Consider the following 24,091-nt stretch of genomic DNA (forward strand, 5'->3'; position numbering starts at 1 on the left):
ACCACCATTGAAGAATATTTAACTTTTCTTAAAAAAAAAATCTTAACCATGAAAGGAAGAAAATAAAAGAGTATACATTATCTTAACAGCAAAACAGTCATTTCCATATCTATATTTTATATATTATATATATATTTATATATATATATGTATATATACACCTAGCACAGTGTGTATATTCTATTCATCAGGGAGAGTTGGGTGAGGACATGGTGATGGGGCCAATGCTGCGGTGGCCCCTTGGATGGTCCTGGGTGAATTCAGGGACTCAGCATTCAGACCCGCTATCCCCACCTCCTGGGCCCAGTCTTCAGCTCCGTACCTGCTTCACTGGTTTTCTACAGGGACAGGGTGGGGAAGGGGGGACATAGGTGGGGCAAGAAACTCCCCACGGTCCCCATCTTGTGAAGATGAGAAGTCCAAGGAGGGAGGGAAGGAGTAGCCTGGCAGCAAGCTGTGGAGGGCAGGCTCTGGAGCCAGGTGGGACGGGGAGCCAGAAGACCTTCCCACTCACAGGGACAGGGACACTCAGGCCTGGCTCCCCCTTTAGGCTCGATCCTGGAGCTGGGTTGTTAACTAGGAGATAAAAGTGAACCCCCTTTTCCCTAAGCAGCTCCTTCCATATAACTGCCTCCAGCACTTCAGGAACAGGAACAAAAAAGGTCAAAGTTATTTACAATAGCAAAGATGCACATACGATACATACATATTTATAGGAAACCAAAGTGACAAAGAGGGGAGGGGAGGCACCCACCTCCGCCTGGGGTCTTATGGAGAAAGAGGGGAGGAAGAAAGTGCATTTACACAGAAGCCTCCTCCTTTCACTTGCATGTCTGAGGGCAGTGCACGTACAGGTGTGCACGCACATGTGGGGTGAGGGCAGACCATGGTGAGTGGGGGCCTTTCAGATGCAGTCAGCATGCTTTGGAGACACAGGCCTTGCAGGGTTGGGCTGAGGGAGGGAAAAGACACTGAAACTTGACTCCGATTTGAGCAGACCAAGCAACATGCGGGTCTCCCCCCAGGCCTTGGCTGGATCCTAGTTTCTCCAACTGCCTCCTCCACAGGGAGGAGCGTTGAGATCCCCCCTACCCTGCGCCCTGGTCTCAGGCCAGTCCCTGAAGGAGGAGTGGGGACACAGAGGATTTGGTGGTTTGCACGGTTATGGTCCTGGTGACGCGGCTGCGTCTGCTGCGCTGTCTTCCAGGGGGGCGTCAGAGCCTGTGGGAGAAGGATGAAGGTAAGGAACTGGCCAGTCTGAGGTGACCGCATCCACATGTTCTGTCTAGAAAGTCTTCAGGCTCACGACAGCAGCCCCTTCAGCACCTTCCTTCTCCTCCAGAAACCCCAGTTTCTTGCAGGGCTTAAAAAGGGTTGTCTACTGAACTCCACTTTCATCAGCCCCTAAAGCCCTTAGATCAGGTAGGTACATGCCTTGTCTTTCTGAGTTATGACACAGCTGTGCCCCTGGCTCACCCAGTGTGGTTCTGAACCATTTAATCAGCACCAGTCTTAGGCTGGCACTGTGTGTGCACCTGCAATCCCAGCTGCTTCAGAGGCTGAGCAGGGAGGATCACTTGGGCCCAGGAGTTTGAGACCAGCCTGGGCAACATAGCCAGGCCAGCCCTTGTCTCGAAGAAATAGAAAATATTTATATTATATATATATATATATATATACATACACACACACACACACACACATATATATATAATTTTAAAAAGTACAGATCTTAGATGTGAGACCAGGCTCCTCCTGGTTTGATACCTCCATATACAAGGAAAAAGAGGGCTCAATTCTAAGCTCCCCATTTTTCCGGGGAGCTTCTGTGGGACTTCCCTAAAAAGATCCCTCTCTGAAGCTGAAGGAATGAATTCGTTTCACTCAAGGGGAAACCAGACTCTCAGAACCACTATCTCTCATTTCTTAGTGCTGTGTCCTCACCAGTGGCGGACTTCTCCCCCATGGTAGGTACTGAGAGGGACCTGGCTTCACTCACCATCCTCAGGGCAGGACCCCAGTTCATGGCTGTTCCTGGAGGCAGAAGCCAGGGGCTCCTTAGTGGGAGGTGAGAGGGAGCCGTCTGTCCATCTAGCTGCTTCTGTATGGAAACTGCCCACAGGCGTGGTGCCACCAGATGACTCTCCCCCGAGGGACTTGAGCAGCTCTCTGTGGGCCAGCTCCATATCCTGGAAGAGTCAGTGGGGGAATGTCTGCTCAAGTCCTTCTATTCCTAAGGCCCCTGGGGAAGGGGTCATACTCTGATCTGTGCTGGGCCTTGGGGATGGGGGTGTGATTTAAGGGTGGCTGGGGGAAGATTCCCAGGCCAGGACAGGATCTAGGGCTCCCGCGAAGACACACATCTCACGCATGGGGAATGGTTTTGGAGTGATGGACTGAAGGCCTGCAGGGACCCAAGCCCTGTTTCCCTTACCTTGAGCCTGTTGAGCTTGAGGGTGAGCTGCTCAATGGTACGGAAGATCATGCCTACGTCCCTGAGGGCCAGGCTTGGGGGAGAGCGGCTGAGGCGTCTTGGATCTCCATTGCCTCCCTGCAGCTGAGGCTGAGGCTCTGCCTGCCCTGCAGGGATGCTGTCAGGCTGAGGGGGGCTTGTGGGTACCCCTGAGTGGTCGGTGCTTGAGTCCAGGGGTCCTGCTGGCATGCTGACATAAAAGCAGTTCCCTGTCCCCACAGTAAGAGAATGAGATCAGGAGGCAAACAGAGAAGTTGAAGCTATCCTCCCGCGCCTGTGGGATTCCCTAGCCACCTGACAGAGCAGGCCAGGCAGTCCTCTCCAGATGAACTTGCAGCACACGGGCCTTGCTCACTGTCTGCCAGCCCCCTAAAAGCCCTGCTCCCGAGACTCTTTTTTTTTTTTTTGAGACGGAGTCTCGCTCCATCACCAGGTTGGAGTGCAGTGGCGCGATCTTTGCTCACTGCAACCTCCGCTTTCTGGGTTCAAGCAATTCTCCTGCCTCAGCCTCCCGATTAGCTGGGATTACAGGCCCGTGCCACCATGCCCAGCTAATTTTTGTATTCTTAGTAGAGACGGGGTTTCACCATGTTGATCAGGCTGGTCTCGATCTCATGACCTCATGATCCGCCCGCTTCGGCCTCCCAAAGTGCTGGGATTACAGGCATGAGCCACCGCGCTCGGCCACTCCCGAGATTTTCTAGATGGCACTTTGTTCAGTCTGGCCCCAACCCAGGGGAGATGCTGAGTGGTGAACTCAAGGGAGAAGTGGCAGAGCTGCAGTATTTCATTTGGGGAAATCAGAGTGGCTCCCCGTCCTTGAGTAAACAGATTGTGGACTGGTTTCAGGTTCTTTTGAAAGGAGCAGGCAGCAGCCCTCCTGCCCTGCCTGACTCCAGCTCTGGATGTACTGCAGCCCCACCCTGCCCCTCTTCCATCCATGCCGTGATCCTCTGGAGGTCTCTTGACCCAACCAAGGGGTGTCAGAGAGAGCTGGAGGAAGGACGTGAAGGGTTCCTGACAGGCAGGAAGCACAGAGAACCACCGTGGAACCTGGGGGGCCCTTTCAGCCGATTTCCACAGTGACACTGGAGCAGCGGCTGAGGTGGGGAAGTGGCTGCTCGAGTATCAGGTGAAGGACACTGGGTCCCCAGAACCAGGCCAGGCTTCCCTGCCCCTCCCACAATTGCACACAGGCATTTATCCCTGCCACTCTGAACAGGAGCCTGGCCAGGTGGATTCTTAAGGCAGCACAGGGCCTGTCCCTGTCTTTAGAGCCAGATCTTCCTCCTCCTCCCCATTCCAGGCAGCTGAGGGAGCTTGTGGGTGTGTGTGTGACCATGGGCAGGGGTCTGACTCTGCCCTCACAGGTTCCACACTCCAGTCCTGGCCTGTCTTTAGCTCCAAGGAGAAAGTTATTACCCGTAGCCTTTGTTCCGCCTTCCACTTCAGGTGGCCCAGGCTCTGACTGGCCACTCTCTGGTAGTGCAGGGACAACCTTGCTGCCTGCCACCTCAGCTGCACCGACACCACCACCAACAGGAAGAGGAGAGACCAGAAGACAAGGAAAGGGAAGGGAGAGAGAACAGGAAGGAGAAGGCAGGAGGCGGGGACAGGGGGAGGAGAAAACGGGAAGAACAAGGTGAACACAAGATCATACATGATGACATCCCAGGCAGTGCAGAGAACTTTCCACCAATTCACCGACAGAGAGAGAAGGAAGGTCAGTTCCCAGAAACCCAGGAAACAGGCGGGCATTGGGCAGATGGAATGAAAAATGCTGCTGGAAGGGAGGCAGAGTGGAACCTCAGGGGAGGGCAGGCCCACTAGCGCGGAACCCCACCCCAGGTGTGCCCCGCCCCAGGTTTTGTTCTACCTTTCTTGCCACCCTCTCAGACCAGCCCACTCTTCCCGGGGCGGGGACCTTCCTCCCTGGGCTCACTGCTTGGGCTGGGCAGACCTGTCGGCCTCCCTGTGAGCTTGTCTTGGCTTTTCTTGTCTCAAGGCTGCCCATGGTGTTCTGCAACCCGGGGTGCCCTCCCTGCCACCTTATTCACTCCTCATACCTCTCACTCGCCAAATGTCTTCCCAGCTTTGTCTTCCACCCCTTCCAGTCCCAGCTGCCACCTCTACTGCCCTAGGTGCTGTTGTCTGGTGTGAGGGGCTGCATGCACCTGCCTTGTCTTTCCCAGCCTCAGGCTCCTGAGAAGGGCGGCTCTTTTCCCTGGGACCAGATGAGTGAGGAGCACTAACAGAGACTGGTGCTGGTAGCTGGTTTGTGCCAGGCAGAAGGAAATGTCCTTATGTGTTACAAAATGAAGTTCAGAGATGATTCAGAATTTTGTGTAAAGCCACACAGATATTAAGTGGCAGAGCTAAACTCTGAATCTCGACTGTCTTAACTCCAAAGCCTGCCTGGTATCAGCGTGTCTCCCTTGTCCAGGACCAAGTGTAGGTCTCTGCTCACATGGTACCCAGGGGGAATATAGGGAAGGAAGCAGCTATTCGGAAGACTTATCTCACCTAGCAAGGGAGCTTGTCTCCCCACTGGACACTCTCATTTATTTTACCTTTTCTCACAACTTTGTAACCTCCTGCTGCCTCTGTGCTTGCAGCCTCTTCAGCCGGATTCCTGTCCAGTTCTGGAGACTCCCATATCCCAGAATTTCTGGTCCTTGGGGGTAGGTGTTCCAGAGAACACAGACCCACGTCCTCCTGCTCCGGCCGTTCCCCCTCTGGCCCTGCAAGCTGGGTGTTGTTCCCTTGACCCCCAGGGGGCGCCTGCCCTGGGGAGCCTGGGTCCCAGGGGTGAGAGGTGACACTGATGACAGAAGGTGTGGGTGTCAGGTCGTCCTCGGGCTCCCGGGCAGCCTGAGTTTCCATAGTGTGACCTGGCAGCAAGCTCCACAGGATCAGGTGTCGCAAGTTCTCCACTGGAAGGGAAACAGGGTGATGTCTTCCCAGTACAGGATGGCACACCACGCCAGAAGGATCGCTGTGCTGCCCCACTGACCCCAAGGTGGTGACCTCAGGCACAGGTGAAGCTGGAGGGCTCTGGTCAACTAGCTGGTGGGGGTTGGGTGGGGAATGATATCTGTCTCTGCATCCATCTCTCCTCAAGCACACCAGGGAGAGCCTTCAGGAAGGTAGAGGGTGCAGGCGCCTGCCAGTTCACACTGGCTGAGCAACTGGGGACCAGGGGCTGACAGCAGGGCCTTGAAGCACTCACCATCTTCCAGAGCGGAGTCAGCGAGCCCTTCCATGAACAGAGGGCCTGGGAAGGCCAGGTGGATGGGGTTCCTTGTCCTGATGCCCCTGTTCTCTCCATCCAGGGATGTGGAAGGGCAAGGCAGGACACCCAGTTCTTCCTCTGCACTGCCCTCCTGCTCAGGGTCCTCTAGCAGGACCGGGTGCTTCCCTTGGACCCTCTGCTGGGGCCCAGTGCCTGTTTTGGATGAGAGAAGAAGGCAGGGAAAGGGAGAGGGCTTGTATGGGAAAGCCTATGCGCAGCTTTGGAGCCAAGGGGCTGGGAACACGGATTCGTGCTACAGTTGTTTACTGAGAACTTCCTGTGGCCGGCACTGTCCCAGGCTCTTGGCATATGACAGTAAGAAGCAAGACAAAAAGATCCCTGCCCATGTTGAGCTTACATTCTAGTGGAGGGACATACAAAAATAAGACTCTTCAGCCAATTATGTAGTTTGTTAGAAGGCATAACTTCCATGGGAAAGAAGACGACAACAGCAGGGCATGGGGCTGGGGGCTGGGCAGTGCTGGCTACAGTATTAAACAGACTGGGCCAAGAGGACACTGGAATGAAGACACGAAGGAGGTGTGGCGTTAGGAGGAAAAGCATTCTAAGCAGAAGGAAACAACAGACACCCAGCCAGGAAGCCCGAGATTTCTCCTGAAACCCAAGACCCCAGGTTACTTCACACGCAAGCTCTCAATGAGAATGCTGTCCCCATCACGGTAACTGCATCGTAAGCCCTTTGAGCTCCCCAGCCCTCCATGTTTTCCATCCCCATAGTTGCAGTACGCATCTCTCTCCCCAACAGTAAACCCTGGAGGATGCAGGGCCCGTGGATCCCGCCAGACTGCTCGTCGTCTTCCATGGCTGACGCTGTCACCCAGAGAGGCTGGGTGGGAATCTCTGGTCAGGTGAGCGAGTTCACCCTTTCTTAAGTCCGTTCACTCTGCTCTCCTTCTTCTTCCAGACTCTTCCTCCTGCCCTGTTTCTTCTCTACTCTATCAAAACCTCACACCCTGGGCCCCGATGGACTCTCCCATCGCCCCCATACTCACACCCAACCTGTGCCCACAGAAAAAGGCCTGGGCAGGCTCCCACAGGCCAGTTCAGGGCCCTTACCTCCAGGCAGCTCCTCGGGCTCGGGTTCACCATGGAACACATCGGAGTCATCCAGTTCTACCCTGAGGGAGGAAACCAACTCAGGGTGAGACGTCATGAGATTCCACCCCAGACTCGTGTGTTAGAATGGGCAATGCAGTAGGATCCGAGAAGGACGGTGTGGGCCTCCTCACCTGGCTGGTCTGCTTGGCAACCCGGAGAGGAGGGGGGCTGCTGGCTGAGCTTCCCTGGTGCCCTGCTCTACATCCCCCTCACCCTACTTCAGGCTCAGCTCTATTACAGCCAGGTGGCAGACTGTGGGGGAGCGGACAGGGACAGGAAGCAGGGATGGGGGCATGCTTCTCCATCTGCCAGCGCTTGGAGCTGCCTGCTCCCTGCTAGCATTTCCCTGTTGTGGCTGTCCACCCCTGGGGTTGAAGGGCTTAGAAGCAGCAGGAAACAGGAGGTTTGGAGTGGAGAGAGTGCGGGGTCTGGAGGGCTAAGTGCTGCACCTGCTGGGTGTGAGGCCCTGGTGGGCTGGCTCCTGGGAGCCTGGGGGTGGAGGATGGATGGGCATCGGGGCAGCTCCGGGGTGCCTGGTGGCATTCCGCACGGCCTCTTCTAAGAGCTCCATCCATCTGTTGCTCGGCAGGAACAGAGAGGACTGTAGTGAGAGCAAGATAGTGGCACACACCACCCTGTACTGAGCTCACTGGAGCAGGGCTTCCAGGCCCTTCTCCAGGCCCTAAGAACCCTCTGCCTGGCAGGTGCCCACCTCCCTGTACAGTCCTCCGGGGCTGCTCCCTTGGGGTTATATTACTTGCAGCTACAAAATCCTGGACACCAACCCTTTGTTACGCTCTGGGCAAAGCATTCTGTGTTCTCTCTCTAAAGTAATTCTCTAACAGGTAGCATTAGCCACATTTTGAAAGACGAAAACCCTGGAGTTGGGAAACTGTCTGACTCGACCTGTCTCCTTCCACTGTACCACGCCACCTCTGGCAGCTGCTGTCAGAGAACATGGGTTGGGTGGGAGGCAAATGCTTGAGAACGATGCATGAATCTAATTCGCTTGATGGTGAAGGGAGTAGGGCAGGAAGGAAAGCAGCAGCAGCAGCAGCTACTGGAAGACTGCCAGAAACTCATTCTCCCAGAAGTGGGCCTGGTGACCAGCTCAGGGGTGATGACCCCTCCCAGCTTCTCTACTTCTGTCCTACCTCCCACTTTCCTTCCCAACCCCCTGTCCAGTCACTGCTCTGGGGCCCAGTCCTGGCCTTGCTCATACACACCACCCTGGTCCCAAAGGGACTGTGGTTGCGGGTAGCCCCTCAATTCTCACGTGTTCTTGTCTGATGATGTCAATGCAACCAGCTCATAGATCTGGGGTGGGCCCAGCTTGGAGGTGCAGATGATGAAGAAGGCCCGTTTATCTGCGTGAGGAAAGGAAGGTAGAAGGGTCTGTACTAAGGATGGGAGGTGTGACTGCAGCCTGGGCCAGGGTGACAGAGTGGGACTCAAAGCCCTGACCCGCAACGCGGATGGATAGTGCAGCACGAGACAGATGTGGATCATGAGGACCACTTAGAACCCACTTACACAAGGGACAGAGGAAATTCCAGGACCCCTAATGTCATCTTTCACCCCCATTCCTCTCCTGCTCTAATAATAGTGAAGGCTGATGTGTGTATGGTGCTTAGGATTTATAAAACTTTTTATTGTTTTTTGAGACGGAGTCTCACTGTCGCCTAGGCTGGAGTGCAGTGGTGCCATCTTGGCTCACTGCAACCTCCGCCTCCCAGGTTCAAGCGATTCTCCTGCCTCAGCCTCCCGAGTAGCTGGAACTACAGGTGCCTGCCAACATGCCCGGCTAATTTTTGTATTTTTAGTAGAGACAGGGTTTCACCATGTGGGCCAGGCTGGTCTTGAACTCCTGACCTCAAGTGATCTGCCTGCCTCAGGCTCCCAAAGCAGTGGGATTATAGTTTATAATTTTATAAAACTTTTTCATACCTGTCATTCCTTTTGATGCCCCCAAGAGGTAGGGTAGGTATCACCCCTATCTTACAGACAAAAAAAGTGAATCCAGAGAATTTTGCTCCAGAGCCCTTTCTCACACACACTGCACTTCTCATTGAAACGTCTCTGTCCACTGGACCCAGCTGTGTACCGTGGGCACTAACATCTTCTGTAACCAAACTCTGCCCCAGTCATTCTTGTAGCAGAAAGGCTTGTCCTACTCATTCTGCCTAATCCCATTCTTCCCAATCCTGCTCAGACACTCTTACCCCATCCTGGGTGTGCACGTCCCATCCAAACCAGCACTGTGCTTGAGGACTGCTGACAACCCCTGTGCCAGGTTGTCTATCTTCCTCTTGGTCCCCATCCTAACCCTCATCCTACCCCACTTTGGACCAGTCCTCCTGCTTAGGCTGGGACAGGAGGAAAGGAACACAGGTGGACAGGTAGGTCCTATAAAGGCTCCACACTGACCCTGCCTCACCCAGCACTCGCTGGACATGGTCCCTGAGCCCCAGGCCAGCCTGGACCATCTCCCCAGGTACCTGTGGCCACAGAGCGGATGAGCACAGCATTGAGCTTGAGTACGGGGCTGAAGGTCTGCTTGCTGTCTGAGGAGCCCACAGCTGTCTTGCTGTGGCATTTCAGCAGTAGCTTCTCGTCCTGTTTCTGCAGCAGCACTAGGAGGTCCTCCAGCAGCAGCACATGGAGGTCTGGAGGGGTATGGTTGTGGGGAGGCGTTCCCTGGTGCCCACTCATCCCTCATGAGCACAATGCAGGGCCATAGGCTCTTGGAGGCTCTAGGAAGCCCTGGGAGTCTGGTGACCCCATTTCTCTCTCTGGTTACTCCCTTCCCATGTCCTGAGCTATCACCTCCAGTCATGTTTCAATGCTTGGGAAAGACAGAGAGAAGAGCCCAGGGAGGCCCACCCACTGCAGGTTCCCACTCAGTCCCAGTCCCCTGGCACATACCCAAGGTCTTATCCTTGCTGATCCTCCAGGTCAGGGGCCCCTCGTGGATCATTTTTCTGGTTGTAAGATCCAGGCTCTGTTAAGGAGACACCATTCATTCATTCATTCATTCAAGTGTTTGAGAACCTACTGTGTGCCAGACATTGTGTTAAGTAAGAAAAAGTCCTTGCTCTTACTCTCTTGTGGGGGATGAAGACAAGCAAAAAGGTAACTGTGAAGTCACGTGCCATGTGCCAGCGGGGGGATATACCGATGGCTCTGACTTGGGTCTCCCCCCTGCCCCTACCATGTGCCAACTACAGTCCCAAGAAGATCACACACTGCTTTTCCTGCCCATACCTCCAGCTTGATTCCCTCCCAGAAGATCTCCACCTTACCTCCAGTTCGACCCGATCCCCTGCTCTCTCAGGCTGAGTTCCAACATCTAGTCTTTCTTGGGTAGGGCTGTCTACCTTGTCCATCTAGGGACAGGGTGACAATAACAGGGTGTATGTCTTCTGGGGCTCCATTGTGCCACCCTATCTGGTCTTTGTCTCCTACCTCCAAGACTCTCCAAGCCCTGACCAGAGTTCTGCTCCTAAGGGTACCCACAAAGTGTGAGGGGTTGACTGTGCTGCAGTCTCTGCCTCCTACCTTGAACTCTGCTGCCAGAGGGTTGCTGGCCCTCTCCAGGGCAGTGGCATCCAGGCGTTTCTGGTAGCCCTCTAAACGGTGGCGGTTCTCTGTTTGCTTTACCGCTTCATTCACATACTTGAGAATCTCCCGGCACTGGTCCCGGGCCCGGCAGAGCTTCTCATGCTCAGAGGTGCCACCTACCAAAATGGACAGAGGAGATGGTTGGGGCTCCTGCCTGAGAAGTCTAACATGGCATCAGCTATTATCTGCCTGAATTCATCCATGGCAACCGGCTTGCTTCAAACCAGCAGGCGTGGGTGGAGGTGAGCCACCCTTGTCTCACACGAGGACCTCAAGTGGTAAGGGTAACTTTTACTGAGCATCTTCAGGTCTCAGACAGACCACTGCTTTGAAGACACTGATAGCTCTTGGGAATTCCTGCCTCTACCACAACCAGCTCTACAGATGCAAGGGATAGAGACTGTGGTAAATGGCCACAATTATGCCACTAGAAGGCCTGTTCAAATCAGATTGGGGTTCCTAACACCTCTCTGTCCTGACTCCAATGTCTAAAATTTGAGGGTAGTGAAAGATACCCAGGATCCCAGAGAGAGTGACAACATAAAGCTAGACCCTCTTGTTCAGTCTGGTCCCCTGCTCCTCTAGTGTTACCACGTAGGCTGTGTCTTTTGTGCACTGCAGGGGGCATGAATGGGGATAAAATCCAGCTGCACGCAACCAGAGGGACCCAGGTACCCTTGAGTGCCAGCCTGTGTTGGGCATCGGATGCTTTCCTTGGATTTGCACAAAGGCCCACACAGGTGGGCCTTCGATGGTGGCCCCTCCTCCTCCCACTATTAAACACCTTGTATTTTCCAAAGGACATTTACAATCATTTTCTTCTCTGAAACACCCCACAACAGAACAAGGATGAAGACACCAAAGACCACAAGGTACAGTGATTTGCTAAGGTCACAAAGCAGTGCCAGAATGAGGGTCTGGCACGAGGCCCGCTGCCTGTGACGCCAGCCCCTCCCCAGGCGCTACCCTCTGTGTGCTTGATGATGCTCTCCAGCAGCAGCGGGTACTTGGTGAGCCGCTGCATCTCAGAGATGATGAGGTCTCTCAGCTGCAGCCGCCGGCACTGAGGGTGGCTCTCAGCCTCCTAGACAGCAGGACACATAGAAGGGAGGAGATGTCAGCGTGGCTGGGAGCTGGCTTATGGGTTCAGGGCCAAGATGGGTGTGAACATGACAAACAGGTCCTAACACCACGTGGATCACTCAGAAATAGTAGTGGAAGCTTCTTCCTTAAAGATGTAGAGAAGGGTTTGTGGTGGCAGGGAGACACCAATCCAAAGGGATATGGTCAAAACAGAAGGGCAGGCACATTGCTGCCACTCCATAGACAAGGAAACTGAGATCCACCTCAGTGCACACAGGTGCTGGTGGGTGAGCCAGGCCTCTGACTGCTAATCCAGAATTCTTTTCAACAAACAAAGGTCTCTTTGTCTAGAGTCAGTCAGTTTTGAGGAGCTTGTGCAGAAGGATAGAGAGGGAGTTGCTGTAGAGAGGAAGGATGTGGCTAGAAGGAGAGAAGTTCAGGAGATCCTTGGTGACCCTGACAGAGATGAAGGAAGGCCAAGGCATGGCCAAGGACGCACCTGCATGAAGAGCTGGAATCGACTCTCCTTGCGTTGCTTGGTCTTGATTAGCTCTAGGGCTATGGACTGATAGGAACAGAACTGTGCAGCCACTTGCTGGAGTTCCTCTCGGGCAGGGCCATCAAACTGAAGAGGCAGAATGGACATGGGGCCAGGCATCACACCCCTGCCTGGGATCAGACCCCTGCCTATCCCTTCCTTTGCCAAATTCCCTGGCCTTGGGTAATGAGACCCTGCCTCCCCCAATCTCCTCCTTGCCAACAGGGAGAAGTTTGGAGCCATACCCGGGCCAGCATGAGGTCACTGATCTCTTTGATGATGGGGCCTTCCTCCCGGAGCTTCTTCATGGCTTCACACCAGGAATCTGGGGCGAGAAGAGAACAACTCGAAATGCCTGGGGTTGAGCTCAAGTGCCAGAACCTTTCTGACAGAGAGAAGCGAATCTCTGACAGCAGTGCCATGGGAAGGGTCTGGAAACCATTTTACTTTCAGGGTGAACTCCAGTGCTGGTTTCAGGCTGTCCACAGATCTTTTTCTCACCAGGGATTGGTGGGGGGTTATCTACTCAGGGAGGTCCTGGCAGTGGGGCCAAAGTGGAACAGGAAGCTGAAGGGAGGCAGAGGAGGAGTCTGGAGGGGCACAGGCTCCTTACTGTGAATCTCTATGAGTTCAGGCAGGTTTGGGAAGAGCCGGGCCAGCTCCTCCCGGGGCATCAGGTTCTCTTTCTTCATTCGCTGGTAGAAGATCAGGTCCAGGACCCGGAGTGTGCGCAGGTGGGAAGCTTCAGTCACAAACAGCTCTGAGTGGTGGTTGTGACAAGAAGGGTAGAAAGCCAGGGAGAAAATGGATCAGCAAGTATCTAGAGTCCCTGCCTGGTTCCCACACCATTCTAATTTTGGGGGAGCTTGAAGTGCTGGTTTCAGATTATACAGCAACTTTTCTCTTACCCCAAGGGCCAGAACTGAGGGGGACCTATAGCAACAGGCAACATGGACCTGCTCCAGCACACAGGGGCCCCCCACCCTATTAACCTCTTTCCCACCCTTGTGTCTTAGGCATCCTGGACACATTCCCACATGCGTGAGCGGAGCTGGGGGCAGTGGAGCACATTCTCACCATTTATGACCTCTTGCCGGTCAATCTCCCTCTGGGTTAGCCCAGCCACCACATCCTTGCCCACTGTATGCTGCCAATTTTGGGCATCTGGCTCTGGCTCCAGGTCAGACAGCTGGCCCAGATCATCCTCTAGGAGGTGGGGAAGGAGGGCATCCGTGCAGAACCCCAAACTGGGGGACTCAATGCTCCTGGGGGAAAACAGGCAGCTCAGCTTCACTCAGGAGGAAGAACTCACATGGAGGGTTTGGCCCTCCCTCTTCTGCCTGACCTGCTTGCCCCATGCACATGGGAAACCAGCGGGCCCAGAAGAGGAGACACGCACCCAACCAGCCCCTTGTGGGTGAGAGGAGCAGCTGGACGCGGATGGGACACAGAGACACCAAACAGAGGCACCACTGTGCCCATCACTCACCTGCGGCCCATTTTGGGAGTGAAGGGGGGGGTTGGGTTCTCAAGAGACCTGTGGAGGGAATGTCAACTCTCAGCAACCCTCTATCCTTGCGCCCACTCCCGAGATGTCCATGGGTGCAGCCGCTGTAGCCCTGCCCACCTGGTGGAGAGGCTGGAGGCAGAGGACGAGGCTGACTGGTGCAGGCGAGTAGCCTCCGCAGCAGCATCCATGTCAACATCACTGCGAGAGCGGGGCACGTTCTCCGCCTTTCGAGACCGTTTCATCTCTTCCCGGCCCTTGAGGCTTTCAGAGCGGCCCAGGCGAATCTCTGAGCGTGAACTGGGGGAAGGAACAAGAGACTTTGGGACTTGGGAAGTCAGTGGGCCATGCTTACATCCTGGCCAGCTCTTACCTGCAACTCCATTTCGAGGATGCCTCCATGCCACAGGTTCTCCCCTTGAACATGGCCAAAGCACCTGGATGGCAGTGGAAGCGTCTCAATGATAGACCATTTTTGCTGCTCTACAAACTCCTCTCTCCTCAGCCTAGCCTGATGGATGGACAGAGTCATCTTCCTCTGGAGTTATTAGGAAGGGAGCCTAACAGGAAGATGAAATCTGGGGCTAATGGAATCCGAATTATAGTGTGTCCACAGGCCTGAGACACCATGCTCCTGTCAAGAAGGTGGTAGACATCATTGTCCCTCATCAGGGACCACAAGGTCCCAGCTCCCTGCCCATGGGGCCATCTAGCGGCCAGTCCATGTTGCCCTGCTTTGGAGTGCGTCAGCTGCCACCTTTAACTCTGCTTGAGGCGAACCTCTTTGAAGAGGTCTTAAGAGGACAGTAGAGTCACTACATTCACAGCTCATTTTAGGATTTTCCACACGGCCTGTCAGAAAGTTCTATCTGCTGCTGGCTTCCTAGCCCTCCAGTTGTGATGCGATGAGTTCCATTCTTATCTTAACAGTACCGTTCCTAAGATTCCATTTCCTCTCAGGAGCAGACAGGCTTGTGCTTCCAGGGGCCTTTTTACTGACAGGCAGGACCCGCTCCTTGGTCTGCCATGCTTGGCTACTGAGTGTCTCTGGGGTTTGATGAGATGCTGATGACTGGGTGTTGCAGTCGAGTCCTGCTGTGCATCAGCCCGAGACAGCTGGCACCTCTGACCCCTGGCCGCCCCAGGATGGTCCCCCCACCTCCATGCTGTGGCCCTGCTGGGCTGCTTTTCTGATATTATTAGTAATCTACATCCTGCTCTGCTTCTAGGACCACAGGAGGCCTAAAAATGTCTGCAGAGCTCTTAATAGCACAGCAGGTTGCCGCAACGAGAAGCTAAATGTCTCGGTCTCCATTCATCGTGCCCAAACCACCGGATGATCCAGAATGGAGCTCATCTCCTAGGGTCCTGAGGGTTTCATCTGCAGGGTTAGAAAACGTACTGCCCACTGATCCCTTACTGAACTCACCCCCCAGAATTCTGCTAGAACAATCCCAATCCAGACTAACTCAGAACACTTTTCAGTGTCCTAATGGGTCACTGTACCAGCACAATAAACACCCAGTGGAGCTACTGGGGCTGCAGAGCTAAGCACCTCCCTTCACGCACCCAGAAGTAAGTAACACTCCCACCAAGAAGTGAGGCATATCATCTAGCTTTGCCCCCAAATTCCTAGGGTACTGCCTTCTAGAACTGGGGCATCTTATACGTGTTGAGTATCTACAACAATCTCTGACCCACCATACTGCTAATACTGTTTCTTCTGAGATTGCCAATGAGTTTATAATCATCAAATCCAAAGGTTTCTGCTTAGAGTAGCTTTAGGATCCTAGTGAGTGTCTTAGGGCAAATTTACCTAGCAATGCCAAGAATGCAAGTTTGTAAATGGTCTCAAATATTTTCTCAAAGTGTTGATGTCTTATAATCTTAAAATATTTATCTACGACATCATGTGCTACCACAGGAATCACATAATGTGCATATTTAACTTACCCATTAATGTTAGAACTCAACCTTCCCCCAGTACAAATCTAACCTTTATCTCCTGTAAATCTGTCAGTTCTTATGGCAGCAAAATCTTTTGACACGTGTTAAGCTAAAAAAAAGGCTTCATATAAACAGAAAGGAGTAACCTGCATTCAAGCAGGAAAGCTTGGCTTATGGTTTGATAATTAGTTATTTCAAAGGCAAAATAGGCCAGGGCAGTGGCTCATGCCTATAATCCAAGCACTTCGGGAGGCTGAGGAGGAAGATTGCTGTGGTTGGGAGTTCCAGACCAAGCTGGGCAACATAGTGAGACTCAAAAAAATAAAAATAAAAATAAATTAGCCAGGTGCAGTGGTGCATGCCTGTATCCCTAGTTACTCAGGAGGCTGAGGAGGGAGATCTCTTGAACCCAGGAGGTTGAGGCTGCAGTGAGCTATGATTGTACCACTGCACTCCAGCCTGGGTGACAAAGCAAGACCCTGTCTCTTAAAAAAAAAAAAAAATCCCCCAAACAAACAAAGGCAAAATGACTTGAATATCCACACTGCTTCATACTGACTTGCTTTCATGCCTGCCTGTACTCTAGTTCAATGCTCTGAGGCTTGAGTGTCTGCAAGATTATCTCTCCCCGCACAAGACTACGTTACTATACCTGTTTAAGTCACCTTTAAGGGTGGCACGAATACTTGTGACTACAGGCATGTGATTTGAAGTGCTGGCTATAGAGTTTTAGACATGACTTGACTGCTATCATGCCATGATCAAGAGCAACTAAGTCCAAGAACATGTTTTCATACCAGATGAGGACTCTAGTGAGAACCTGACCAAAGAAGAATATGAGAGATGCCAGTCTCAATTCCCTTTTTTCTTCTTGAAAAGGGTAAAACAGTTCATTTGTAATCAATCCACTTTGCCTCTCTTTGCTGAGGTGGACATCTGATGCCTAGAGTTACATCACTTGTCTTTAAAGTACCCAGCAGAACCTCATCTCTGGCTCTCTTCTTCACATACAGACACGAAACGACTTTCTTTTGCCTGCCTAGGTCTTTTTTCCCCAGGACTCCCTCTTGCCCCCACTATAGTCTTCCTTATCCTTGTCACTTAGGGTTTCCTGATTGGCCTCTTTATAACATCTAGCTCAATCTTGGATGAAGGCTACTGAGTAGTCAGGTGATAAATCCAAAGGGAATTTGAAAAGTGTGTAGTTCTTGGGATGGAAGTCAGGGATCTGCTTGCTCTTCCACTGGCTTTTTCACCAGCACACAATGTGTCTCCTGAAGATACTGGGGGTGGGGAGGAAGTTCTGTAGATGGAGCCTTAGAAGCTAGTGGAGAGGGGTAAAGTAGCTGGAATTAAACCCCAGCATCAGTCCTGCCCATGCTCTACTCTTCAAGCAGCTAGTGAGTCCCATCTAGCCACTGCTACCTGTCACTCTCCAGCAGGTCCTCGGGAAAACTTCCGGTCGAGAGTCGCTGTGTCCCAGGTTCTGGGGTGTCATACTGCTGGTTGTTCTCAAAGTGCTGAATGATGTTCCTCACATTGCCTGGTTTGACTAGAAGCACAAAGAAAATGAAGGACATTAGGCTTGCTGTTCAGGGACGGCTTCTCAGGTCCAGACTTCCCCAGATCCCAGAAGACAGAGCAATGAGCAAGCGTGGATGAGAACAGCACTGGACCAAGAGTCAGGAGATGCGCTCTGGTCCTGGCTCTTCTATGAATACGTTTTGTGGCCCTGGGCAGTCACACTATCTTTCTGGTTTATTCTTCCCTCGTGCACAAAATGAGAGGGTTTGGAAGTATATTTTCCATAAGCGTTCTTTTGGCTCTCACATTCTTCTGCTCGGAAGTCATGATTAGTAGCCAGGAATACCAAAACACATCTACATGTAATTTGGCCATGCTGCCAAATTATTAGGCATTTCTCAAATTTAAATGAATTTTTCGTTTTTCTCTGCCTCTCCTTCCTGTCCTTTCTGCCCTTCTCTGGCCTCCATCACTACAGAATCAGACTCTTTAGTATTGTAAGAGATGACCTAGGAGGAACAGAGGAGAGACTTCACTGGCATTCAAATTCCAGCCCCCTTTCAAAGCTAAGACAGAAGAGAGCTGTTCTTGTTCAGACAAACAGAGAGGGCAGATGGGAGAATGAAAAGGCACAGGTAATGCCAACTACAGCCCCTGGGGAACTCAGACCCAGAGTTCCATGGCTCTCAGCAAGAGGGAAGAGAGATAAGGAGTTCACCTTCAAGTCAACTAGCTCAGTTCTGAGCCCAGCGATATTAGAACAGGGGTGGGCTAGAAATGCTGGCTGCCTGAGACTAGCGGAAAGGACAAGGGGAAATGGGGAGGCAGTATCAACAGCCCAGGGTCTGGGCCCTGATCCTACTTCAGAGATTCTGACATCTACATATACAAACTTACAAATCTGTCTCAAAATCTGACTTTCATAAGAAAGCTTCTAAGTCAGAGAGAACAGAAAAAAATTTAGCTGCTGTCTTCAAAGTGTACAATTCCACGGCCTTTAGGCAAGTGGCTTGGGAATATTTTTCTAAAACTGTGCAAGTGGCTGTGGGTGCACATTACAGGAGTAGGGGCTATTACCATCACTCTCACTTTGGAGATTAACAGCAGATCTGCCTGTCCCAGCCTGAACGTGCATCTGGGTCTTGAAGCCATGCAGATGCCAGGGTCAGCTGTGCAGCTGCAGCCCTGAGCCACCCTGGCTGGGTGATGATGTGGGAGGAGCCTGGGAACATCCTATAACTGAAAGCCAGCAGGCTGAGTCCACTCTTCCTTTTCCCATGGGCCACTTGGAAAATGCTCAATTATGTTCTAGATAGAGTTATACCTTAGCTGTGGTAAAATACAGGCGTAGCCCTGAGAGCTGGTATAACCGAATGACCCAGAGTAACAGGGGAAAAACAGGTAGAAGGAAATGGATTTTCAAAAAGAGCAAAGTGGCTAGGCACACAGTGCCTCATGCTTATAATCTCAGCATTTTCAGAGGCCAAGGCAGGAGGATCGCTTGAGCCCAGGAGTTTGAGACCAGACTGGGCAATATAGTGAGACCCTCTCTCTACAAAAAATAAATTAGCCAAGTGTGGTGATGTACGTCTGTGGCCCCAGCTACCTGGAAGGCTGAGGTGGGAGCACTGTTTGAGCCAGGAGTTCAAGGCTGTAGTAAGCTATGACTAGACCACTGCACTCCAGCCTGGGTGACAGGGTGAAACCCTGTCTCAAAACAAAACAAAACAAAACAAAACAAAAACCAAAAAACTGAGGACTGGATTTCAAGGCCATTCTTTTTTTCCCCTTGTTTTATAAACTTTTTTTTCATTAATTCCCTATTTTTATTGCTTAAAATGGCATACAGTCTAGCAGTTTAGCAACTTTTAAATTAATTTTGAAGATAATATTTTTAATTTTCACTTTTATGTAAAATAAATTACACTAACAGAATAGTTTCCAGATTGCATCCCATTGCTATCTTGCTCTCTCTCTCTATATATTTATTGTTGAACCTACAAAGTGTTAATCAATTGCATGCATATGGACCTTATTAACAGGAAATGAACTTGCTCAATTCTGTGACATTTCACTGTAGGCTCTAAGCTTCTTATGGATTAATGTGTATCACATTAATGTTTTAAATACACGGATTCTGGAAGACACTAGGTCCTCTAAAATACATTTAGGGTCATTCTTTTTTCACTGCTGTGGTTATACAGTACTGGTAGTTAAATGTCAAAAGAGATGGAGGTGCTATACTGAGGGGCTTAAGTAGATGATACGAACAAAAATATCCAAGAGAAAAACTGTTAGAGACCCATACTTTACATTAAAAAAAAATCACCGTCAAAAATGATATTTTTATTATTTTAACTGAAAACAAAAATCTGAGGCACTGACTGGGTGTGGTGGCTCGTGCCTATAATCCCAGCACTCTCGGAGGCCAAGGTGGGCAGATCACCTGAGGTCAGAAGTTTGAGGCCAGCCTGGCCAATATGGTGAAACCCCGTCTCTACTAAAAATACAAAAATTAACTGGGTGTAGTGGCACATGCCTGTAGTCCCAGCTACACGGGAGGCTGAGGCACGAGAATCCCTTGAACCTGGGAGGCGGAGTTTGCAGTGAGGCAAGATCACGCCACTGTACTCCAGCCTGGGCGACAGAGTGAAACTGTGTCTCCAAAAAAAAAAAAAATCTGAGGCACTTCTGCTTCACTGCAAGACCCTTCAATGTGTGAGGGTTCCCCTCACTTATATAGAACTCTGGATTTTTGGAAACTCATCATGGAGATGTGACTGAATTATAGAGAAAAGGCCTCAGGCTGTGGAAAAACCGCCAGAGGAACCAGAAGTCTAGTCTTGGCCAGAACTACCAGAAGGTGCTGTCCCTGCGGGAGAAGGGGCTCTGCCCCCTGGAACTCTGGGTTAGGAGACAAGGTCTCATACCTGGCATGAGGGTGGTGCCCTCCCCAACCACCCACAGGGTTTGCAGCACACAGCAGCTTTAGCAACAATGAGCAACACGTAAGAGAAATGGAGAGAAGAAAGAAACGGAGGGAGGAGGAACAGGATGGGAGACGATGAGAAAGAAACAGAAAAGACAAGATTTGGGAGGTGGAAACTCAATGCTAATGCAAAGACAAACCCAAAGAAAATGGTCCTTTTACCTTCCACAGGGGACAAGGGAATATGAAATGCTAAAAGAAAAACAAACAAAAACAAAAGTAAACCATGAAAAGTCAAATCAATGTTTTAAGAATCAAAATAAAAATTACATCAAGCCAGAAAATGAAACGGTAGTGGTGAAAACCAAGGCTGATCTAGAAGAATCCCTTTCCTTCTCCTGCAATGCAGCAATTTCAGAAAGGGCAGCCGGCCCACCCCACTACCCCTCACAGATTCCCATTGATATTTGGGGGCTTAAGGTACTGACTGGGAGGGGACAGCAACAATTTCCAGACAAATGACACACACTGGGAAGAGATCAATGAGAGGATCAGTTGAGTTTTGGGTTACTGATGGCATTAGGGGAACCTCTGGGACCCAAACTTGCCCCCAACCTGACTAGTTCTACTCAATAGTGACTCAACCATCCCCCTCCTGCATCTGTACTACTGCAGTCCTGTGTGCTGGGACCAATTATAGACCCTTGGATGAAGGTGAAGGGAGTATTTACTGTCCACAGGGCGATCCTTGCCGAGGGGAAATGTTTCTCACATGGTTGTTTGGTAGCTAGAACTGCTCTGGGTTCCTAGACTAAGGCCCAGGGACCGGGACAGTTTCCTTGGCTCAGAAATATTCACCTGAACCTCAGAGACCCTGCACTGGATTTGGCAAGGGGACAGAAAGTGGCTGTGGTCTGAGTTTGGATCTGCGGTTCCCAGAAACACAGGAAGGCCCTCTGCCAACACACTGGTACATGAAAGGGCTGAGGTCCCTGCCCAAGGAATGCCCAAGGCTGTTGCTCCCCAAATACTCACTGCTTTGAGAAGAGCTTTTGGGCTTCCCAATGTATTTGAGGATGGGGTTTCGCTTCTTGTCCTCCAAGGCATCCTTTTCTTTCTTGGAATTGCTGCTCTGCTGAGACAGGAGACACTGGGGTTTGGAGGAGGCCCTGATACCCAGGCATGGCTGCTAATCAATTCTGCCATTGTCCCCCAAGGCTGGCCCTCAGTAAGTAACTGGAGAGTTGACTCTTGCTGGTACCCTAACAAGCACATTCACCTCTGACCTGGGTTTGGAAGGGACTGAGAGCTGCTCTAGTCTGGGGGTTCTCACTGAGTCCACATCCAGGTGGAGGGATGTAGCCAGCGACCTGCAAAATGGCTTTCCTGACCTACCTCAGCACAGAGAACTGCACCAAGAGGAGATATTTTCCAGGACAGCTGTTACCTTCTTTTTTTATTTTTTTGAGACAGAGTCTCACTCTGTTGCCTAGGCTAGAGTGCAGTGGTGTGATCTTGGCTCACTGCAACCTCCAATTCTTGGGTTCAAGCAATACTCGTGCCTCAGCCTCCCGAGCAGCTGGGGTTAAGGCATGCACCACTACGCCGGACTAATTTTTGTACTTTAGTAGAGACGGGGTTTCACCATGTTGCCCAGGCTGGTCTCGAACTCCTGAGCTCAGGCAATCATCCGCCTTGGCATCCCAAAGCACTAGGATTACAGGCATGAGCCACCATGCCTGGCCCTCACCTTCTTGGTCTTAGGGAAGAAGGGTAGCCACTTGTCCTTGTCAGGAGCAGACTGGGCCTTTTCAGCTGTGTTGGAAGGTCGTGCCTCTCGAAGACGGATCCCAGCATGGCTCATGTAGGTATTGAGGGCAAAGTCCATGGGGGCGCTGTAAAAGAGGAACAGTGTCCTGAATCAGAGAGCTCAAGTTATCTTCCCTGTGCCAAACAATCTCTTCACCACCACCCAGTGGAGTGGTGAAGGGGTAGTTACAGGTGAAAGTATTCGAAGAAAAGTCTAGAATAATTAAATGGGACAGCAGGCAGAAGCTGCCAAAAGTTGGACTGTGTGTGACCTTCTCCACACAGTGAGCTCACAGGTAACCAAGAATAAGACTTCTACCAGGAGAAGTCTTACTCTTTCCCTAAGCAGAACTCTTCCCCATGAGCAGATGGTGGTCAGTGGAAGAACACACCAATTCCCTAAAATGTAAGTAAATAATTTCCTGCCTGGTCAAGACATACGCAGACGTGGAAGACTGGCTGAGGTCTGCAGCTGATACTCTCAGGCATATGTGCAGGGGTGGGGAGGCCAGGGGAAAGGAGAAATGCCAGCAGCCTCTGCCAAGGTATACTGCCTTCACCATCCTCCCACCCCAGTACAGAGAAAAAGAGATGGAAAAGGAGCTGTCAAGTGGCTTCCAACTGCCACAAATGAAAATGTCCAGAGTTCTGTTTAAAAATGTCTTTGTATCCACAATTTGCTGGATGGATGATGACCCACTCTGCATTCAATGCAGCAAGGCTTCAGCTCTGTCTGTATTTCCCTCTAAAACAGACTCCTAACCCCATTTTCTCTCCCTTATTAGTGTGTATGCTCAGGGAATGCAGACTCATTTTAACCTTGGCTAATGAAAACCAATGAGATAAACATATAGGCTGCAAAAAAAAAAAAAAAAAATTCTAATATGTGCCAAGAAAGGAACTGTGCTGCACACCAGCTCCCCTCTGCAGATGCCACTAACAGGCTGATTCCACAATTACTGTCATTACTTTAGGTAGTTTAAGGGAAAGAAGTGAGAAGGGAGACAAAGGGCTCATCTGGGTAGAGAAGCTGCAGCCAAGCATGGCACTGTGAGGAGCAATGGCAGCTTGGCGTCTTCCCACTGAGGAACAGATCCACATCCCCAGGTGGTGATCCCTAAGCATCAGGGGCGTGGGCCTCATGAACCCTATGTTATGGTCACATAGACACCTGAGAGCTAGACTTGCAGGAACCACGGTCCTACGTGGTTGTACAACATGAGGGACTCCCCGTGATTGTCAGAAATGGAAAGCATAGTAGCTCATCCCCACTCCTTCCACCTTGAAAGCTGCGAATGCATATCACAGACTTGCTTACCTCCTATCTTCCTCATACTTGGACCTGGAATGAAAGAAAAAACAGATTACTCAGACTGCAAAGACAGAGGCTGGTCACCTGGTTAGAGGCTGGGAGGAAGGTAACTTTTTCCTAGATGAAAGGAAGGTTAGTGGGGGAAAAGGAGGGAAGTACGTTTGATGCACAATATTTGGTACATAGCAGGAACTCCATAAATATTTGCTGAGTTGAAATATCAGCCTTAGCAGAGACTGCATAGGTTTCATCTTCTTTGCTATTTTTACCCTGTCCTTGAAGTGCCCGGCTGTGCCTATGGATCTGACTTGTATGGAATGGCTTAACCGAGGTCACATAGCTACTTAGTAAGAAGCAGTATTAGGGAAAAAAATTACTTCTAAGCCTGAAGTGTCCCCACAAAGTCTGTGATACTGGGGCTTTCATCATAGGTGCCTACGACACTTTTGAAAATGGCGCTAGAAAAACGTAACAAAAGCAGCTGTGCCAGAAGCGCCTTAATATGTTGCACTAGTTCAGTTTTCTGATGTGGATTAGTAAAAGATGGTTCAATTTCCCCTAAGCCAGTTCTAGCTGCCTCCTGAAGGAACTTTATCCACTGGGTACACACAGCACTGGCCTCACTCTGTGACAGATAAGATCTTAGAGGCAGGAAGGGAGAGAGGTCAGGAAGCGGGCCAGCAGGGGAAAGCAGAAAGCTTACCACATTCCTGGGGCCCGTGGTCTGTCATAACCACCAAATGACTATCAGGAGCTGCAGGCTCTGCCACGCCCTTGAACACCTGCAGCCCTCAGCCTGACCAATGCAGCAGGAGGGCACGACTCCCCATCTTTCAGGGGCAGGAGAATCAGGCAAGAAGTGGAAGAGGGGGAGAGGTTGAAAGAACAGACCCACAAAATATGTCAACCTTCTTGGGACGTTCAGTGGGGTGGGAGG

General features: G+C 51.3%; 1 protein-coding gene across 2 annotated transcripts in view; it reads right to left on the reverse strand.

The window, feature by feature from the left end:
- Window positions 1-7: 7 nt before the first annotated feature.
- Window positions 8-24,091, reverse strand: part of ARHGEF11 (Rho guanine nucleotide exchange factor (GEF) 11) — a 109,967-nt gene continuing 85,883 nt past the window's right edge. For both annotated transcript variants that reach the window (XM_011928467.1, XM_011928466.1), the window contains 24 exons: window positions 23,161-23,184; window positions 21,784-21,928; window positions 21,069-21,165; window positions 20,256-20,285; window positions 17,006-17,132; window positions 13,754-13,933; window positions 13,616-13,663; window positions 13,204-13,391; window positions 12,740-12,886; window positions 12,372-12,451; window positions 12,088-12,213; window positions 11,472-11,589; window positions 10,443-10,621; window positions 9,810-9,885; window positions 9,383-9,550; window positions 8,161-8,251; window positions 7,334-7,459; window positions 6,843-6,904; window positions 5,703-5,918; window positions 5,044-5,406; window positions 3,896-3,991; window positions 2,435-2,682; window positions 2,000-2,189; window positions 8-1,221 (listed from right to left, as the gene is read on the reverse strand). In XM_011928467.1, the coding sequence (XP_011783857.1) occupies window positions 1,163-1,221; window positions 2,000-2,189; window positions 2,435-2,682; window positions 3,896-3,991; window positions 5,044-5,406; window positions 5,703-5,918; window positions 6,843-6,904; window positions 7,334-7,459; window positions 8,161-8,251; window positions 9,383-9,550; window positions 9,810-9,885; window positions 10,443-10,621; window positions 11,472-11,589; window positions 12,088-12,213; window positions 12,372-12,451; window positions 12,740-12,886; window positions 13,204-13,391; window positions 13,616-13,663; window positions 13,754-13,933; window positions 17,006-17,132; window positions 20,256-20,285; window positions 21,069-21,165; window positions 21,784-21,928; window positions 23,161-23,184 (3,184 nt within the window). In that variant the 3' untranslated portion in view covers window positions 8-1,162. The remainder of the gene's footprint in view (window positions 1,222-1,999; window positions 2,190-2,434; window positions 2,683-3,895; window positions 3,992-5,043; window positions 5,407-5,702; window positions 5,919-6,842; window positions 6,905-7,333; window positions 7,460-8,160; window positions 8,252-9,382; window positions 9,551-9,809; window positions 9,886-10,442; window positions 10,622-11,471; window positions 11,590-12,087; window positions 12,214-12,371; window positions 12,452-12,739; window positions 12,887-13,203; window positions 13,392-13,615; window positions 13,664-13,753; window positions 13,934-17,005; window positions 17,133-20,255; window positions 20,286-21,068; window positions 21,166-21,783; window positions 21,929-23,160; window positions 23,185-24,091) is intronic.

The sequence above is a fragment of the Colobus angolensis genome, unplaced genomic scaffold (assembly GCF_000951035.1).
Source record: "Colobus angolensis palliatus isolate OR3802 unplaced genomic scaffold, Cang.pa_1.0 Scaffold77, whole genome shotgun sequence".
Lineage (NCBI taxonomy): Eukaryota > Metazoa > Chordata > Mammalia > Primates > Cercopithecidae > Colobus > Colobus angolensis.